The sequence below is a fragment of the Xiphophorus maculatus genome, chromosome 8 (genome assembly GCF_002775205.1).
Source record: "Xiphophorus maculatus strain JP 163 A chromosome 8, X_maculatus-5.0-male, whole genome shotgun sequence".
Taxonomy (NCBI): Eukaryota; Metazoa; Chordata; class Actinopteri; order Cyprinodontiformes; family Poeciliidae; genus Xiphophorus; species Xiphophorus maculatus.
Genome location: NC_036450.1, coordinates 7,535,100 through 7,551,054, shown reverse-complemented (window position 1 = coordinate 7,551,054; position 15,955 = coordinate 7,535,100). Strand labels below are relative to the sequence as shown.

General features: G+C 38.4%; 1 protein-coding gene across 11 annotated transcripts in view; it reads left to right on the top strand.

Moving 5' to 3' along the window:
• Positions 1-1,378: 1,378 nt before the first annotated feature.
• The window catches only part of vav2 (vav guanine nucleotide exchange factor 2), a 220,561-nt gene continuing 205,984 nt past the window's right edge, over positions 1,379-15,955 (top strand). For 7 of the 11 annotated variants that reach the window (XM_023338204.1, XM_023338201.1, XM_023338198.1 and 4 more), the window contains exon 1: positions 1,380-2,566. In XM_023338204.1, the coding sequence (XP_023193972.1) occupies positions 2,363-2,566 (204 nt within the window). In that variant the 5' untranslated portion in view covers positions 1,380-2,362. Of the gene's footprint in view, positions 2,567-15,955 lie in introns of all 11 variants that reach the window. The other 4 variants (XM_023338199.1, XM_023338197.1, XM_023338195.1 and 1 more) reach the window with 3 other exon arrangements.

Below are 15,955 nucleotides of genomic sequence, written 5' to 3'. Positions count from 1 at the left end.
GGCTGACAGCAATGCTAAAGGAATTGCAGGAATTTCCAACAAGGACTAGTTTTGTTCTACATGTGACAACAGTCTCCTCTACTTTCCATGTATCTATGGTTGTGAAATAAATGCCTGCTAGAAACCTGAAGATAAAGAGGGATTTTATTTTTCAGAATGATAGCGAGTCCAAACGTGCTCTATGTCCGAATTCATTCTAGGAGGACGACATGAGTGAAGGACAAATAAAGTTTTGCCATGGCTGAGCCAGAGTCCAGAAATAAATTAAACTGAAAATCTGCTAGGGTTACATGAAGATGGCTGTCGGTATGAAATGTCTTCACTGTCTGATAGATTCGGAGAGAGTCTGCAAGACAGAGTGGGGAAATATTACCAAGAAGAGACGGAGCGTTGCTAGACTGCAACCGAAGGAGAATGAATGCTAAAATTGAATCAAAAGGTGCTTTAGGAAAGTAGTGGTTGAAAGGTGGCATGATTCTGTAAGGTTATTGCTTTTTATTTATTTTCCCTTCAAACTGATTTTTGCTTGTCATGGACACTGACCCCATGATGCCACTTTTTACTGCAAGAAGATTTTTAACATAAAATGGAAATCACTGGACATGCATGTAAAGATTACCACCTGTCTGGACTAATCGATAGTTAAATATAAAAGACTTTTATTTGAAAGAAAACTTTCACAGTTGGTTAAAATGTCAAAGAACCGTGTGGAAGGAAGTGCTATGAGGGTGGAAGATGAGGGTGGTGACTACTCTTTTTATGAAACAGAGGTTTTTGATATATGGATGAAAATAAAAACACTTCCAAAACCTTTACATGTTTGTTAGAAAAGTGGAAATAAAGACAGATTTTTCCAGCATCACTGAGTCCAAGCATACACCCAAATCAACAAAAAAAATGGCTTCATGAAAGGAAAATTGCAGTTTTGGAATAACATAACTGAGTACAGTGCTAAATAACTAACTGTACAGTAGGGATGACCTCTCAATCTAATTAAGTAAAAGTTTTTAAAGATAAGATGTCCGTGCGCATAGACTCCTACCAAGCAATAAAAGCTGAAGTTAAACCAAAAGCTTTATAAATAAGGAGTTGTAGTCATACCTTTGCAACTGGATCATTGCGTTTATTTCCCTATTATGCATATGTTTGTTTTTTTCTGTTAAATAAATGTTTTGTAAATAATTAATTAAGTCTGCACTTACATAATGTTTCACTTCCATTTAGTTATAATTAGTGTAGGGCGAAGGCAAACAAAATCTTAATTGAACGCCTGCAGTTTGCACATTATCCATCAGGGGGCGATAGACAACTCTCACTTTCCGAGTTCCAAAACACTGAAACTCCCATGTCTCTCTTTCTTTTCTTTTTTTTTTGTATGGAGTGTGGATCCACTTTGGGAAAGTCGGGACACACTGTCGGTGTTGTAAGTTTGCAGGGGATACCACCGGGAAGCTGTGAGCTCATTTTATCTCCCGAGTCTGGAACGAATCTGAAACGGGGGGCAACGGGTCAAACGTGAGCAGTGGGTTGTAGTTGGGACCACAGAAACGTCTCCGTGCCAAAAGAAACCAGTGAGAGGGAGAGAAGCGCGTGAGGAAAGGGAGCGGAAGAGAACAGGGGCTGTAAATCTTCACCGCGGTGTTTTGGCGCGTGCGCTTAGGTTCGATACAAAGTATCAGAAACGTGACGTTTAACGGAGGTGAATGTAAACACGAGCTCCTCTGTTTTTTGTTCCCGCTGGACATGTTTCCGCTCCTTGTGAGCGACGTGTGGGCTGTGGACTGAGCTACTGTTCTCTGCCTGCTCTCTCTGTCTTCACTTCTCTGCGTAATTTTATTTTTGTGCTATAAAAATACTGAAAGTTGGCGTTTTTTCCCCCCCTGCACGCCTAGTTGTGACGAAACGTAAAATGCAAATGCGGTAAGTGACACCGGGCTTTGTTCAGTATTAAACGACACTTCACACTGCACACATTCTCTGCTGTTTGGATTGTCTGACGTACCGCTACCTCCAGCTGTTCGCTTTTTGTTTGGGAACTGGATTTTCTGAAATAAACTTTTTTTTTTTGGCTTTGAGAATGAAGAGAAGAAAATTCTCCTGAATGTTTTTTGTCTCTTTAGCCTTCATGTTGGGACCACAGGAGAGCCGACATGCAGTGATACAAGCTCAGCGTCTTACTGCTGTTAACCTAAAGTTGTGACATCACATCATTACAGAAGTCACAGTGAATGATCAAGAAACCCAGAGCGCAAAGGAAGCCGACCAGAGTGCCTGCTCGTGCGCCGAGAAACGCAGCTCTCCGCCGGCTGTGAAGCAGTTCCAGGACTCGGTCAGTTTTGCCAGGAGGGTCTCCGGAGCAGAGATGGAGGAGTGGAGACAATGCGGGCGGTGGTTGATAGACTGCAAGGTCTTGCCCCCGAACCACCGGGTCGTGTGGCCCTCGGCGGTCGTGTTCGACTTGGCACAGGCGCTGCGGGACGGGGTGCTCCTGTGCCAGATGTTGCATAACCTCTCCCCCGGATCGGTTGATCTGAAGGAGATCAATTTCAGGCCCCAGATGTCACAGGTAAGTCTGTGCAAAACAAACTTCAAAGAGATGATGGGGGTTTGGTTTACGCCCCAGACTCTGTTCTTGATTGCACACACATTTTGCACTGCTCTATATAGGAGTGAATCTACGTAAATTAGGGTATCACCTGAAAGTTAATAAAAGTGAAACTCATTTCTTAAACACATAGTGATATGATTCCAACCTTTAGTTTTGTTACATTTGCTGATTAATGCATGTAATCTAGCAATAACCTTAACACAAATGTGAGATCATGGCCATGTTCTGGTATTCACAATTATTTGATTGAATGTTGAGTTGGCAGTCGTCCAGCAAGCTGTCAGTGACACCATTCATGAAAGGTCATTAATAAGGAAGCTGGCTGTTGAGAGTGCAGTATCAATCTCCCTGTTGTAAAGTTCAGTGGAAGAAAAAAATCTGGTACAAAAAAAGATGCACAAGCAACAATGATTATTGGAGCTTTTTCACTCACAGTTTTTCCTTCCTCTAAGCTGTTAATCGGTGCTTTTGGACACAGCACTGTGCAAAGATCTAGCTTCTTTAGCCGTAGTCTTTTAAGGGTTTGACATACGTCTCTGGGTTTCGAACCCAAGCTCTGGGTATGCAAGCCACTTGGAGTTTGTGAATAAGCAATGTGTGTCCATAGCATAACATTTCTGTATTAAATATATATATATATATATATTTATATATATATATATATATAGTATTCTTCCATAATATTGGCTTATTTTCATTAGCTCTAAGCAGTAATTATCAAGCTGAATAGCAATAAATGCTTAAAATAAATAAGTTTTTTGCTGATATCCTTTTAGATAATTTTGATTCTCACCTGGCCAGATATCCACTGAGGTGTTCTGTAATTTGCTTTAGATGTCTTCAACACGATTCCTCCAGAGCTTCCCGTCAGGTCAAGCCCACATCTCTGTTGTTGCAGAACTGCGGCCTGTGATAATGCAATGTGCATGCAGCAATACGGAATTTGTACTATCAAGTTCAGTTTTGTTCTGGATGAAAGAAACAATTGATCACCTCTGTAGGTGTGGGTCGGGCTTTGTGTTTGCAGCAGCAGTTTTATCACAAACGCAATCATGTACATGCAAACCTCCTGCAAGGTCTGAGCGTTTCGTTGCCATTCACCTGTCTGCCAGAAATGTTGCCTCGTCAGCGAAATGATCATGCAGTTTTGCTGCGACTTCAGCATCTTCTCATCTGCTTCAAAGGATGTTAACTCAACTTTATCAATCAAGCCAGTTGTGTAAGTGGGAAAAGATGTGTTGCTTAAAAAGAGGAAGTTACAGATTTTATTCGTTTAATCATTTACACTGAGATGTGGAAGTTGTTGCAGCTTTGCCACTCTATTTAGGCAGTTATGAGGAATAGAAACAGGATATATTATTTTGCAAGCATTTTAAGGCCACTTAGAATTTTATATAAAGAAAATAAATATAACAGCTCCTATTCTTACTCATATATTAGTATACCAATGCAGAAGTGTTTTCTTTTTTCTTCATTTCCATTTTGTTTATAATAAAGCTGAGGAACTGTAGCATAGTTTTACTGAAATAAAAGCTTTTCATGAGTAAGATATCAAAATGTTACTTTATAATTTGCCTATTTAAGCAGTACATTTTAATAGTAAGGAATATAAGTATCTTTTTTGTCCAACTCTGGGAACATTTAGGTGACCAACAGAAAAAATAAGAGTAAGAAATTGTTATTTTATATGATCAAACTTACAACGAAGAAGAAACAATACTGCTTACTTCAAAATTGCAATGTTGCAATATCTGTGCATTGAAAGCAGCAACAGCCTACTAGAAATGTTTAAAAAAGATTGCACTGCTAACAGCAGAGATGTAAACACTTATTGAGTTTGAGTTTACTGGGAGCTGTGAGGGTTATAAAGTGTATATACTGATGGGGGGGGGGAAGGATATGCAATAATGCTACTTTCTCCACCTCAGATGCAGCAATCTGTCACTGAAGGAGCTCTCAGGTTTTGCAACAACTTCATGCATGGGAAGGCAGACATTTTTCAAGACAGTATGCTCTTAATCTCTATTTCTACACAGGACAATTCTTTTTAATTCTAATTCAATTTAATTCTTCTCAATTAGGTGAACATCAGAAAATTCTCCAAATTAAAGCTTTTTTTATACCGTATATGTGCCACATGCATGAAAGATATCTGTATGAAGATGTGAAGCTTTTCATGGATGATTCTGTACCCATGGAGTGACCTTAACACAATAGGCAAACTTGTCCCTGCAAAGGAGAATTTGGGAAGAGTAGCCATCCTGATATATACTTAGACTAAGATTACACATGAGCCGAAGTGGTTTTATGATTACATTGACGTGCCTCCGTTTGTCTAGAGCTTCCCATTCACTTAATCTTGTTTATGCTCCCAACATCAATATGAGGAAGCATTTGGTTCCTCAGGAAGTTAACACGACCGCAGCAGTAGAGTGAAAAGTGCTCTGTGGAAAATCTTTCATTCTGCTTTCATTCACTCCCCAATCTGATGTGAATGCCAGTAGGTCTCTGTTGCTGAATGTTGAGTCATCTTTGTGAGGGTTGGTTGGAATTCTGAATAAAAATTGCCAGTTGGGAGAAAATAATTTTGATTATTCCTGTTCTTATGCTACAGAGGGAGTCGAAACGGCTATCATTCGAGAGCAGTGGGTATTTGATGGCGTGTTTGTCAAATATTCTCAGCACACCTTCGCTGACCTGCTTCTGTCACAGTAATGTGTGAATATGTGTCACATGAGTCTGTCTGCTTTGCACCAGGATTCACCGCTCTCCCCTTTGCATAACAAAAAGAAAATCAAAATTTGTATGTCCGGTCATTCAGTTTAATATATTTAAAGTTCAAGAACTTTAACACTTTGATACTACGATTTATACGATTGAAACTTCCAAGAATCCCAAAAGCGAATTGAATGTCTTGCATCTTTTGTGACTTCACATGAGAATACACTCTGAATCTAGGGCTTTAGGTTGGAAAAGCGGCACTTTTCTGCCTGTTCTCTGAGGCACTTGTGCTTCTGCCTGTGCTCTGAGGCCAACTGTAGCCCTCACTTATCAGCTCCAGAAGCTATGGACGTCCATGATTACAAGGCGAAGGAGAGGTCTGGATGGCACCCTTTGATCCACCCACTAATTGCCCTCCCGGTCCTTCTGAGAAAATCTGCAGCGAGGGTGGAAGAGGTGTCCTTAGTGACAAATTGGGTTAAACAAAACCCTGGCAGGAGAACGGTAGTTTGTGATTTATGATAAGGAAAAGGTCAGAGAGTGTGTGTGTTCTGATACTTGGAAACACACAACCTGAGTGACTTAACCAAATGAGAAGGATGTGAAGCAGAGGGGACATCTATCTTGCTTATAGCTTCTTCTGTGAAAGTTTTGTCAGGCTTGCAGCTTTCCATAGTTGATTCGAGTTTGGGGAATATGCAAACAAGTGTTTAAAGGAAAAAGATGAATTAAGTGGCGATTTTTAACGTGAAGAGAGGGACGATGTTGGCAAACCGTCTCCCCAGTTGAGAAATTTAAAAGCACAGTCTACCTGTAATTCTTCAAAGGCTTCTCAGTTTTATGACTCTTATGGACATGCTGGTTTAATATTGAGCACAGAAATTAAACATTAACAAACTGAAACAATTTCCTTAACCTTTCCTATTTCTTGTTAGTCATCTACATTAGTAATGCTGACAGGCGCCTATAGTTGGCTGGAATGCTTAATTTTGTCATAAATTTTATAAGACATTTGTAAAAGACCCACTTTCTATCTGTGGTTTGTTAAAAACGCAACAGAAACAGAGCTGGTATACAAACACGATCTGGTTCCCAGTGCAAAACTTGCATATCAGGTAGAAGCACAACAGGAATTGCCAGTGGTCTAATTAATTCTATCAAAATCTACATTCTGAGGAACTGCAGAGTTACTTATCAAATGTGTGTAGGGAGTAGGAGTTTAAGATATTTTTATGTTTTTATCTGTGCAGACAGGAGTTTAGCTGACCCTCATTTATATAGCCCAATAAATCCTTCATTGTGTTCTCATCGTTTATTCATCTTCACCTCAAGGTTGTAAACAGAAACCTAATGAGCACTGGTGTTTGCAGACTCTCAGCAGCTCAAATTGTGTGAGCTGATAGTGCAGCGCCTCAAGCTGTGTCTGGGAGACGAGAGAGGGCTTTGCTCTCTGTAGCTTTTTTGTGTTTTGCTGTATTTTTTTTTTCCACATCTGATTCTTTGATATATTTTTTTTCTTCCCCGACCCTGTCAATGAGGTTACTGTGAATGCCTTTGGGATGACTAAAGCAGATATGCATGTAGTACCATGCTTTTGTTTTCAGTGTGCTTGTTATGTTTGAAATTGCATGCGTGAGTGAGAAATGTTCCAGTACCTGTGTTGTGGCTGTATGCCAAGCCAGTCGAGCTCTCTTGAATCCTCCCAGTTCTCCGCGGGGCTCCAGATCCCACACAGCGCCTGCTGCTTCCAATCACTGCAATCGAGGTTCTTTCTTTTTTGTCCTGCTCCCACCTGACAGATTAGCTGATGACAGCAAGTAGCAAGAACTGATTTGAAATCGACCATTACACACTTGCCTGGCAAACCAGGCTTTTCAAAAGAAATTCTTATCATTATAGCAAATAAGATTCTTTTTTTTTTAAGGCAGTAAATCAAATTTTAGATTATAAAAAAATAACCCAGAGCCCATTTATAAAATCTCAGCCTTTTTAGACCACATTCTCCAACTTGTTCCTGTGAGCTGTCAGTCAGTCAGCCTTGTAGAATTACAGAAGAAAGTAAATGACCACTGTTATCTGAGTCTGTTCTTTACAGTCATGGTTCTGCATTAGAAGAGAAAAATCTTTAGCTTTTGATTCAGTTCTGAAACACAATTTTGCAACAAGATATAATAATTCCATTGTTCATCTGCTAAATAAACAACCTGCTGCAAGTTTGCTACCAAGGCAGATTGTCTGGCTAAGTAACCAGTTAGCATCTGCATAGACATTAACTTCTGCAGTACTGCTATGGCAGTTTCTACTTTTGCATGAATCCATGTTAAAGTATATTTTGTGTTCAAACTATTAAAATGGATGTAAGTTATGTATTCACAGATGTAGGTTATTTGCTGTTTGCTTGATGACGAATAAAAATAATGGCTGCCTTCCTCGGCTAACAAAACAAAAAAAACTCACTCCTGTTTGACCCTCACAAAGTTATGAAAGTGGCTACTGTTTTTTTTCTCACCTGCCATAATATTGGACTGTTTTTTGTAGATAATTGAAGCTGATCTTGTTATCCTTGTTTTTTTGATAAGACTCATTTATCGTCTTGTCTGGATTCTGTTTGAGGTTGCGAGTGGATGTACACCACACTGTGGCTTTTAATGGCCGTCATTCAGTGAGATGAGCTGGAAATCCCAGAGAGCGACACTGACATCTCAGACTAAGTCCATTTCATCCTCTCCTAATCAGTCCTTTGATCGCAGCGTACTCTGAATATTCTCTCTAGGTTGAATTTCTAACCCTGAAAACCACATTTGATCTCTGCTGGGCTAGAAGTGAGATCAGAAAGAGGCATATCAAGAGAATAAATCCAGCTTGTTCTCACATTTCGGTTTACGACTAGAGAAAGACGGAGGATGGCAGTGGCTAAATTGCCCAGCCACCTCCCAGCCTCCCCTAGGGGTAATTTAATCTCAGCATTGGGTCTACTGTTGACCCGTGACCCCAGTGCTCACCGGAAGCAGGTAATACTGTTAATGGAGCTCATTAGAGATCCACACTGGTTTGAACAGCTGGGATAGTGCAGCTGAAAGCTAATGGGATTGACAATAAGGGAATGAGTCCCAGCACAGGGTTGTCTAACCTTTTTATGAAGTGATCCTGCTCTTAAGGTCACAAGAATCTTTTAAAGAGAGTTTTTGTTGCTGATTTTTGTGGGTTCAGTGACACTTGCCATCCTTAGCTAGCCATTTCTTCAGGAGATAAAAGTAGCTTTGTTGCTGTTCTAATTATGAAATGGCAAAAAATGTAGGTTTGCAAAAACCCGCAATCAAGCTTTTAATTTCTTAATATCAGAGTTTGTGATTTAGATTGTAAAACGAGCCTCAGTTTGACACCAACAGAAGCTAAGGGAATTTATTATTCAGCCATAAATCATTGACGTATGTGGCTTTAGGGCTTTAACCACATGTTTGAGCACTGTGCTACAACTCTCTTTAACCCTCTCTTAACTTTTTCCCTTTTGCAAAGAAAAGTCCGACTGAAACAGTAAAATTACAACACAAATAGCACAAATGCAACATTTTCTGCATGCCTGTGACCATGTTTCTGACATGCTTTATCAATTGAAGAATTAATTTATCAATTAAAGAATAAATTGCCTTTAATTGCTTCTGTATTTAATCAGGAATTCTGGCCAAAGAAGACCAGGATTTCAAGCTTAAAGTTTTACATTAATATTAATATATATGAAGAAAATGAAACCGAGAACACACATTGATGTTTTCTGAGACATGATAATAGTTTCTGGATAATAAGTCATGTAGTGATGCCTGCAGCACCTGGTAGGCAGTGTGAAGCTTGTCAACAACCTGCCTTGAGAGAGCCAACTGAGTGAAGCATGATGTAGTGTGCATAAAAGCACACCTTTAAAATCTTCCTTTTAAATTGGTCAGATAATGAGATGTACATTTTATTATGTCTATAATGTCACTATTTTAATGCTCTGCTACAAGTCAGAGTTGCCTTTATATGGTGATAGGATGTAATGCCAGGAACATCAATCAGATATAGTACAATGGTTGTAAAATTGCAGATTATTTCTGCAACCATTAAGCATAGTATGTCATTATTGAGTCTAGGAAGGACCACATCAACCATTGACAAGCTGCAGAAGTTGGTGTTCAGTTTCACTTATTTAGGACAAACGCCTGTCATCAGGATGTGGCTTTGATATAATTGAGCTTCTGCGTCCACATGACCTAAAAACATACATTGTAACGTAGAAACAAGAGGAAAACACTAAACAGAGGAGGACTTTACATGCTTGCGTCTAACTGCTTCTTTTTAAGTTAGTGCAATTTTATTTAATCCAGATGAGACTCAGCCTCTTAAAGTTAATCTGTGTGTCAGCCATACAAATCAGACGTTTGAATAGCATTAATATATCTAATGGAATGCCTGGAGGGACATGCTGAAAAGTGTACATCTGTATTTGTGATACTACGCTGCGACTACTGTTCAAACTATAAACTGCTGGTAATTTTGTGTACAAGCCCCCTTTTGTTGTTGCAACAATGGCCATGGATATGTTATAGCAAGGAGTTTAGGCCTGGATCCTCAGATGGTTATGGAAGAGGATCAGCTTTGTGTCAGGATTTATTTAAAACATCTTGGTAGTTTAAAGATTTCATAATGTCATGCAGTCAATCATTTGAAGTCTGGAGCATCAGAAAAAAAAATCAGACCAAAACACCACACACCCTCTACCATGTTTAATAATTAACATGATGTAATTGGCATTTGTGTATTTTATAAGGTAAAGTAAAAGCTTTTGTTTTACTGGTATAGATATTGATTTATTATTATTTTATATAAAAATCATCCACTGAAAGATGGACAGAAATTAAAGGTTAAAGTTCAAAACATTTGTAGTGTGAGATTTTGCTAAACAACTCTGTTTAACATGGTGCTAACACGTCAACAGCTCTCCATAATAATATGCTTTTATTAGATGTACAAACAAAATTACCCCTTGCTTCTCATTATCTGTCTGTGTAATATTTTTTTATGTGCCATGCGATGCACTCCTTGTGATCTCTGAGCTGTAAGAGAAAAATATTTCTCTTTAGATTAAGATGTTTGTGGAGCAGGGAGTGTTGCGTCTCTTTTCTTTATCACTTTCATTATTAAGATAGCATCTGGTGGTATACCATAGTCTCTGATAAGAATAAATCAATACGAAGCGGTAAAAGTTCCCATTCTGCAGGAAGAATGCAGAACAGCATTAGTTGAGACTCAAGTGGTGAAACGGTTAAGTAGCTGTTGTCAGTATATATGAAGTGCAAATGGATTCTCACACTTACCGTTTTGCAGCATTGTGAAAAATAAAACCGGAAGTAAATTTTGAATTATTGGATAAAAATATTTCAATGTTCGATGCTGTAATTTTTAAATTCTATTAGCTGCCAAAATTGGACAATATTTTAATTATAAAACTCAATTTCTGTCGGATGATAACTAATACACCAGAAAATGAAATCGTTTTGTTAAAGAACAGCTGGAAGAGCTGGTTAATCGGTTCCATGTTATCATTAATATTTGCAGAGGACTGCAAACCTATCCATGAAAGTGAATTGTGCACGGGTTTAATTTGGTGTTTAATTTTTCTAAAAATTGCAATTTAGGTCTAATATGTTGCCTTGCAAAAGTGTTCATGCATTTTCAATCTTTCTTCTAGTCAAACCTCAATGTGTTGAACAAAACTGAACAGGATTATTATTATTATTATTATTATTAAGAAGTCCAGCTTCCTGCTGGACTTGAACTCTGTGTGTTGGAACAATCTACCACTTTCTAGGAACTATTAGAAGTTGTTTTGTAAAATCAAAAGGACTTACAGTTGAGTGTGCATGTATATTTTTCAACTCTAATTAAACATAAGGACCTTTTTATCCCCCCAACGAGCAAAAATAATCCTGTCAGACTTTGAGATTATACTCAGTTGTCCACACACCAATGAAATAATGGCTAAAAGTCCCCACAGAGTAGAAAGCTGACCGGAAGAATTAAAAGAGTGTAGAAACTTTGATGATGGTATCTGGGAACATAAAACTGTGTTTTATTGCCAGCTAGGTTCAAACATTGCAGAAAAACATAAAGAGAATTTGATTAAGAAGCCAAATTCTTCTTATTTGGCGCTGACCATGAATCATGGTCAGTGATTCATATTTTCTTACTTTTGATCTCTTTTTTTTACCTTAATAACTCGAACATATCCTCCTTTTTTCTTACTCATTTGATCTTTGTAACACTGGTGATGGTGTTACTGCATCGTGATGCACACTGTGGAAATGTGGTCCACTGCTTTTTCCCCCCGCATTCTGCACAGACTGTGCATGAGTCAGCCAGTCTGTTCTGAAAACCCAGAGCCACATATTTTATCAATCACATTTAAAAACTCTGCTCCACCTAGTGCTTGTGGTACATTAATGTCCATCTTTCTTCTGTTTGCATTCCTCAGGGACGGCTTATTGTCTGAGATGTGAGTGCTTATAATGTGTTTTATAAGGGGAACTCCAAGCTGACTTAATCCTTTGATTGAGAGGTGATTCAAGTGATGTCATGTTGAGGCAGATTAAAGCTAAACCTCAAACTTCAGTGTAATTTATTGGAATAACCAACAGTGGATATCTGCTGTGCATGCGGGTTAGGGACCACAACCATCCGAGTACAGCTAAAACCTGCAAATATTTAGACTACCTCTAAAAATGCATATAACTGCCTTTCTTTAATAGTTAAAACTCCAACAATACCTTAAAATGCATTAATATGCATTTTAAGCTAATATCTACAATCTTCCTTATCTCTGCTTTTAGAGGTATAGCCAATCAACACCAAGAAAAATAAATGGTGCTGCTTTGGAAACGCTAGTCAACAGTATATCAAGTAGCATTGCACCTCTCTATTTTAACTTCCCAAGCTGCATGTTCTTTCAAATGCTTCTAGTTTTCATCGACTAGATGAATCAATGAATACTGAACCTTGGTGGGGATTCACTGTAAACACAAATAAAAATCTAAAATGGCAATATATAAAATACCTTGGGACAAATAAGACTTGTCCTTCTGGGGTTTTTTCTTGCTTTTCTTCCATAAAAATCAGACTTGTGAGTGTCAAATTGTGGAATTTGTGGACTATCTCTGACATCTCTGTTGTGGTTCTTGAACTTTGTGATGATTTTTAGACTTCACTGATTTTCTTTATCAAACCTCTAAGACCATCAAAGAACATCTGTATTTGAAAAGAGATTAACCTCCACACAGGTATACTCTTTTCTACTTATTAGATGTCTTTTGAAGGCAAGTAGTTGCATAATAGTTTATTTATGGGTATCATATTAAAAGGGGTTAATGCATACACACACCAAACTTTTCAGGTTTGGTACCATTTATTGTTTTCCAATACTCTTCACAGTTATTTAGCTCATCAGATCAAAACTATTTACATAAATGTATTCCGTTACCTTATGAAACTGTGGGGAACTTGCCAGTTAGAGGGAAAACTGACCCTCCATGGCAACATGCAGCCAGCTTCGAGGAACACTGAACCTTATGGACACCGTCTGATTTATAAAGTGGCTCCATCTGCATAGTGGTTGTTGAGGGGGTTCATTTGCATGGGCATGCAGCGGAATGGCGCCTGAATATTTCCGGTGCCAGCCACGCTTCGCTGGGCACTGTCACTCCGCGGCGAAATGGGAGAGAAGAGGCCACAGTGCTTCCCCCTGTCAGAGCGAGACAGATGGCTCAATCTTTCTCCTGTAGTTCTTCTCAATCATAGGAAATCAAAACGGTTTGAAGTATGTCATGTGATTTTTACAGCAGTCCATTTCTGCCTGGCCTTGGCTGCTTTTCTGTTTTTATTGACCGCCGTCTTGAACAACATTTACCCTGTGATATGAGGACTTTGCTAGTCTAGTTTGTGGTGGTGTTGTTGTTGTGGCATACTGCTTGTGGCTGTTTCCTGCTGACTGAGAGCAGATAACGGTCTGGGCTGGGGGAGAGGCACAGCATCCAAATCATAACCCCCTTTTCTTCTTCTCCATACTCACAAACACAGGGAAAGATAAACAGTTTCATATTTTTTTCTATCTCTTCTCCAAACGGAAGCAGATAACACGCTCGTCATTGCCTGGTGCCTCCTAAGAATAGCTGTGTTTATTAGGGACTGTAGCACTAGATTTTTTTTTTTCCCAAGGCTTTTGCCACTGAACTGCCACAAGAAGCACCAATATCCCATTACTGACATGTATTGATCATATCACATAATTAGCTGTGGGATCGGAAGGGCACAAAGGTAGGGTTGCAATGTTACACTCAGTCCCGTAAAGGGCTGGTGCTTATTGATCTCCCTTGTTAATCATGCAAACAAAGTGGAACAGCGTTGTGGGTTAGAGGGAGCGGAAGAGCTTATTTCCTCACGCTCCATCTGTGGGATGCTGCTTTGTGACTTTTAATTTAAACTTCTCCCAGTTGCCATTTTGATGCTTTCTGTTTAGCCCTCTAAGCATTGTGCTTTGTACTTGTTTTTGGCTATGAAATTATTTTGGATATGTGTAGGAAAAAAATACAATTAACCCAAAAATGTAACAGCATTTTGTTGTACACAAGCAAAGTTATCATTTTGGCACTACCTGAGTTTTTTAGAATTATGACTTCATTTTGTGCTAAAAAATTGTCACCATACTTTTCTGACAGTTTATTGGGCTTCCCTCAGACGTATGCGGATATACAGTATGTTAGGTTAAGGTTTGTTGACTATTTACACAATAGATAAATGTGGCTGTTTAGAGACAATGGACATTCGCCCATTCACTCTTCATTAATAGCAGCTTTTTTTGAGGAGTGTAACTGGAAAATTAATCAGAGAAATTCACGGATTTCTTCGCAGAGCAAATGTAAAATATTTGAAAGGTCTTTGCAAAGTAGCTAATCTATGAGCACCATTCATTTCACTTGGTGCTGATTGACTGAACCCTTAAATGAGGAAATAAGGATGACTGTACATGTTATCTTTTGCTGCAGTGCTACAGTTCCCTTAACCTGTGATGAGATTTTTAATTATTAAATCAGATAACAAATTATAGGTTTTTATTTTTTCATTTTGAATTGATCTGAACTTAAGGTTGTCTCACCACCTGAATTCCAGCCTGGCCTAGCGTGAGCAAATGTTACCAATTCAGATATAATGCTATAAAATAATTTTTTTCTCTCCTGTACTTTGCTGTTGATTTTAGGAGAACACGTAAAATTCATGTTTTTTTCCGTCGACTAATCAGACTCTTTCAACACTAATAAACTGCTCAGCATGAATTTCTGGCTGGGAGTTTTGTTATTAGATTTAATCCAATTTCTCACATAGTAAATTAGTTCGATGAGTGATTATAGGCTTAAAGAAACAAACCCCATAATGCAGTGCAGGGATAAAACGCCTCTCCACCACCTCCAACTTCTGAATCATCCTCAAGGATACGCGCAACGCAGTAACGCTTGTGTGGGCTTTAGAAACGTAATTAAAAAAAAATCTTGTGATGGACAGCTGCTGGAACCTGTCGAGAATAAACCCCCCTCATCAGACAACAAGATACTTTTTTTGTAATTAATGTATCATTTTTGCATACTAATGAGCTAATTGTCAGTAATAGAGGCCAGGGAAAAATTTAATAGAGATGACTCAGATCTGATTGTGATAATGCGACAATAATAACAAAGCAAACCTCTTCACAATGACACCGTCTGCAAAACGTCACACTATATCTTCAGTTCTACTCATTTTAGAAATAATAAACTTCAGAATAATCGTTTAGAGCTGCAGAGCCTGTAAAACCTGTATCCATACTGCTGAAACTATGGATGTTCATAACACTGATTTAAAAAAAAGCTCCTGCTGTTAAATGTTTTTCATGTGCTGTAAGTACATGTTGGAAAAATGTATAAAAAACAGCAAAAAAAAGTGACAATCTTCCCTTAATAAGCTTTACTGCTCTGAAGAGTCATTAATAATTCATGAATGGAGCCATAACCATCTGTGTGCTGAGAGACTGAGAGGAGTTGCACTATACAGCTCAATAAAATAACAGTTTCCTTTTTTTAGCCAATTGAAACCAAGAACATATTATGGCATTTTGAAGTTGTTTTAAACTATATTTATTAGCCATTAGCACATCTCTATCTGCAACACCTACCATTTAAATCTTTAGTTGGTAAATATTACAAATGTTCCGTCTTACTTTTTTGAGACACACCTTTTGCAGAACAAATGCAAAATTTGTAAAGTAGCAGTACCTTGAAACTAAATGAGCTGATTGATTGGAGGAGCAAAGAATTGTGAATTATTGTTGGGTACAATACAATGTAGAACTACAGGTATGAAGATGTGAAATCCACATCTTAAACATATAGGCTATTTATTATTTCAGGAAAAGATATTTCTTGGTGGTGTTAGATGCTGGAAATGTCAAAATTTCCACTGAGAATTGGTAAAATGGCTTGAACCATGTGAAATATGCAGAAACTGCGTGGTTTAGTATTTTCTTTGGACGTCAAGATCCTCAAACCTTAATAAGCACTGAAAGCTGTG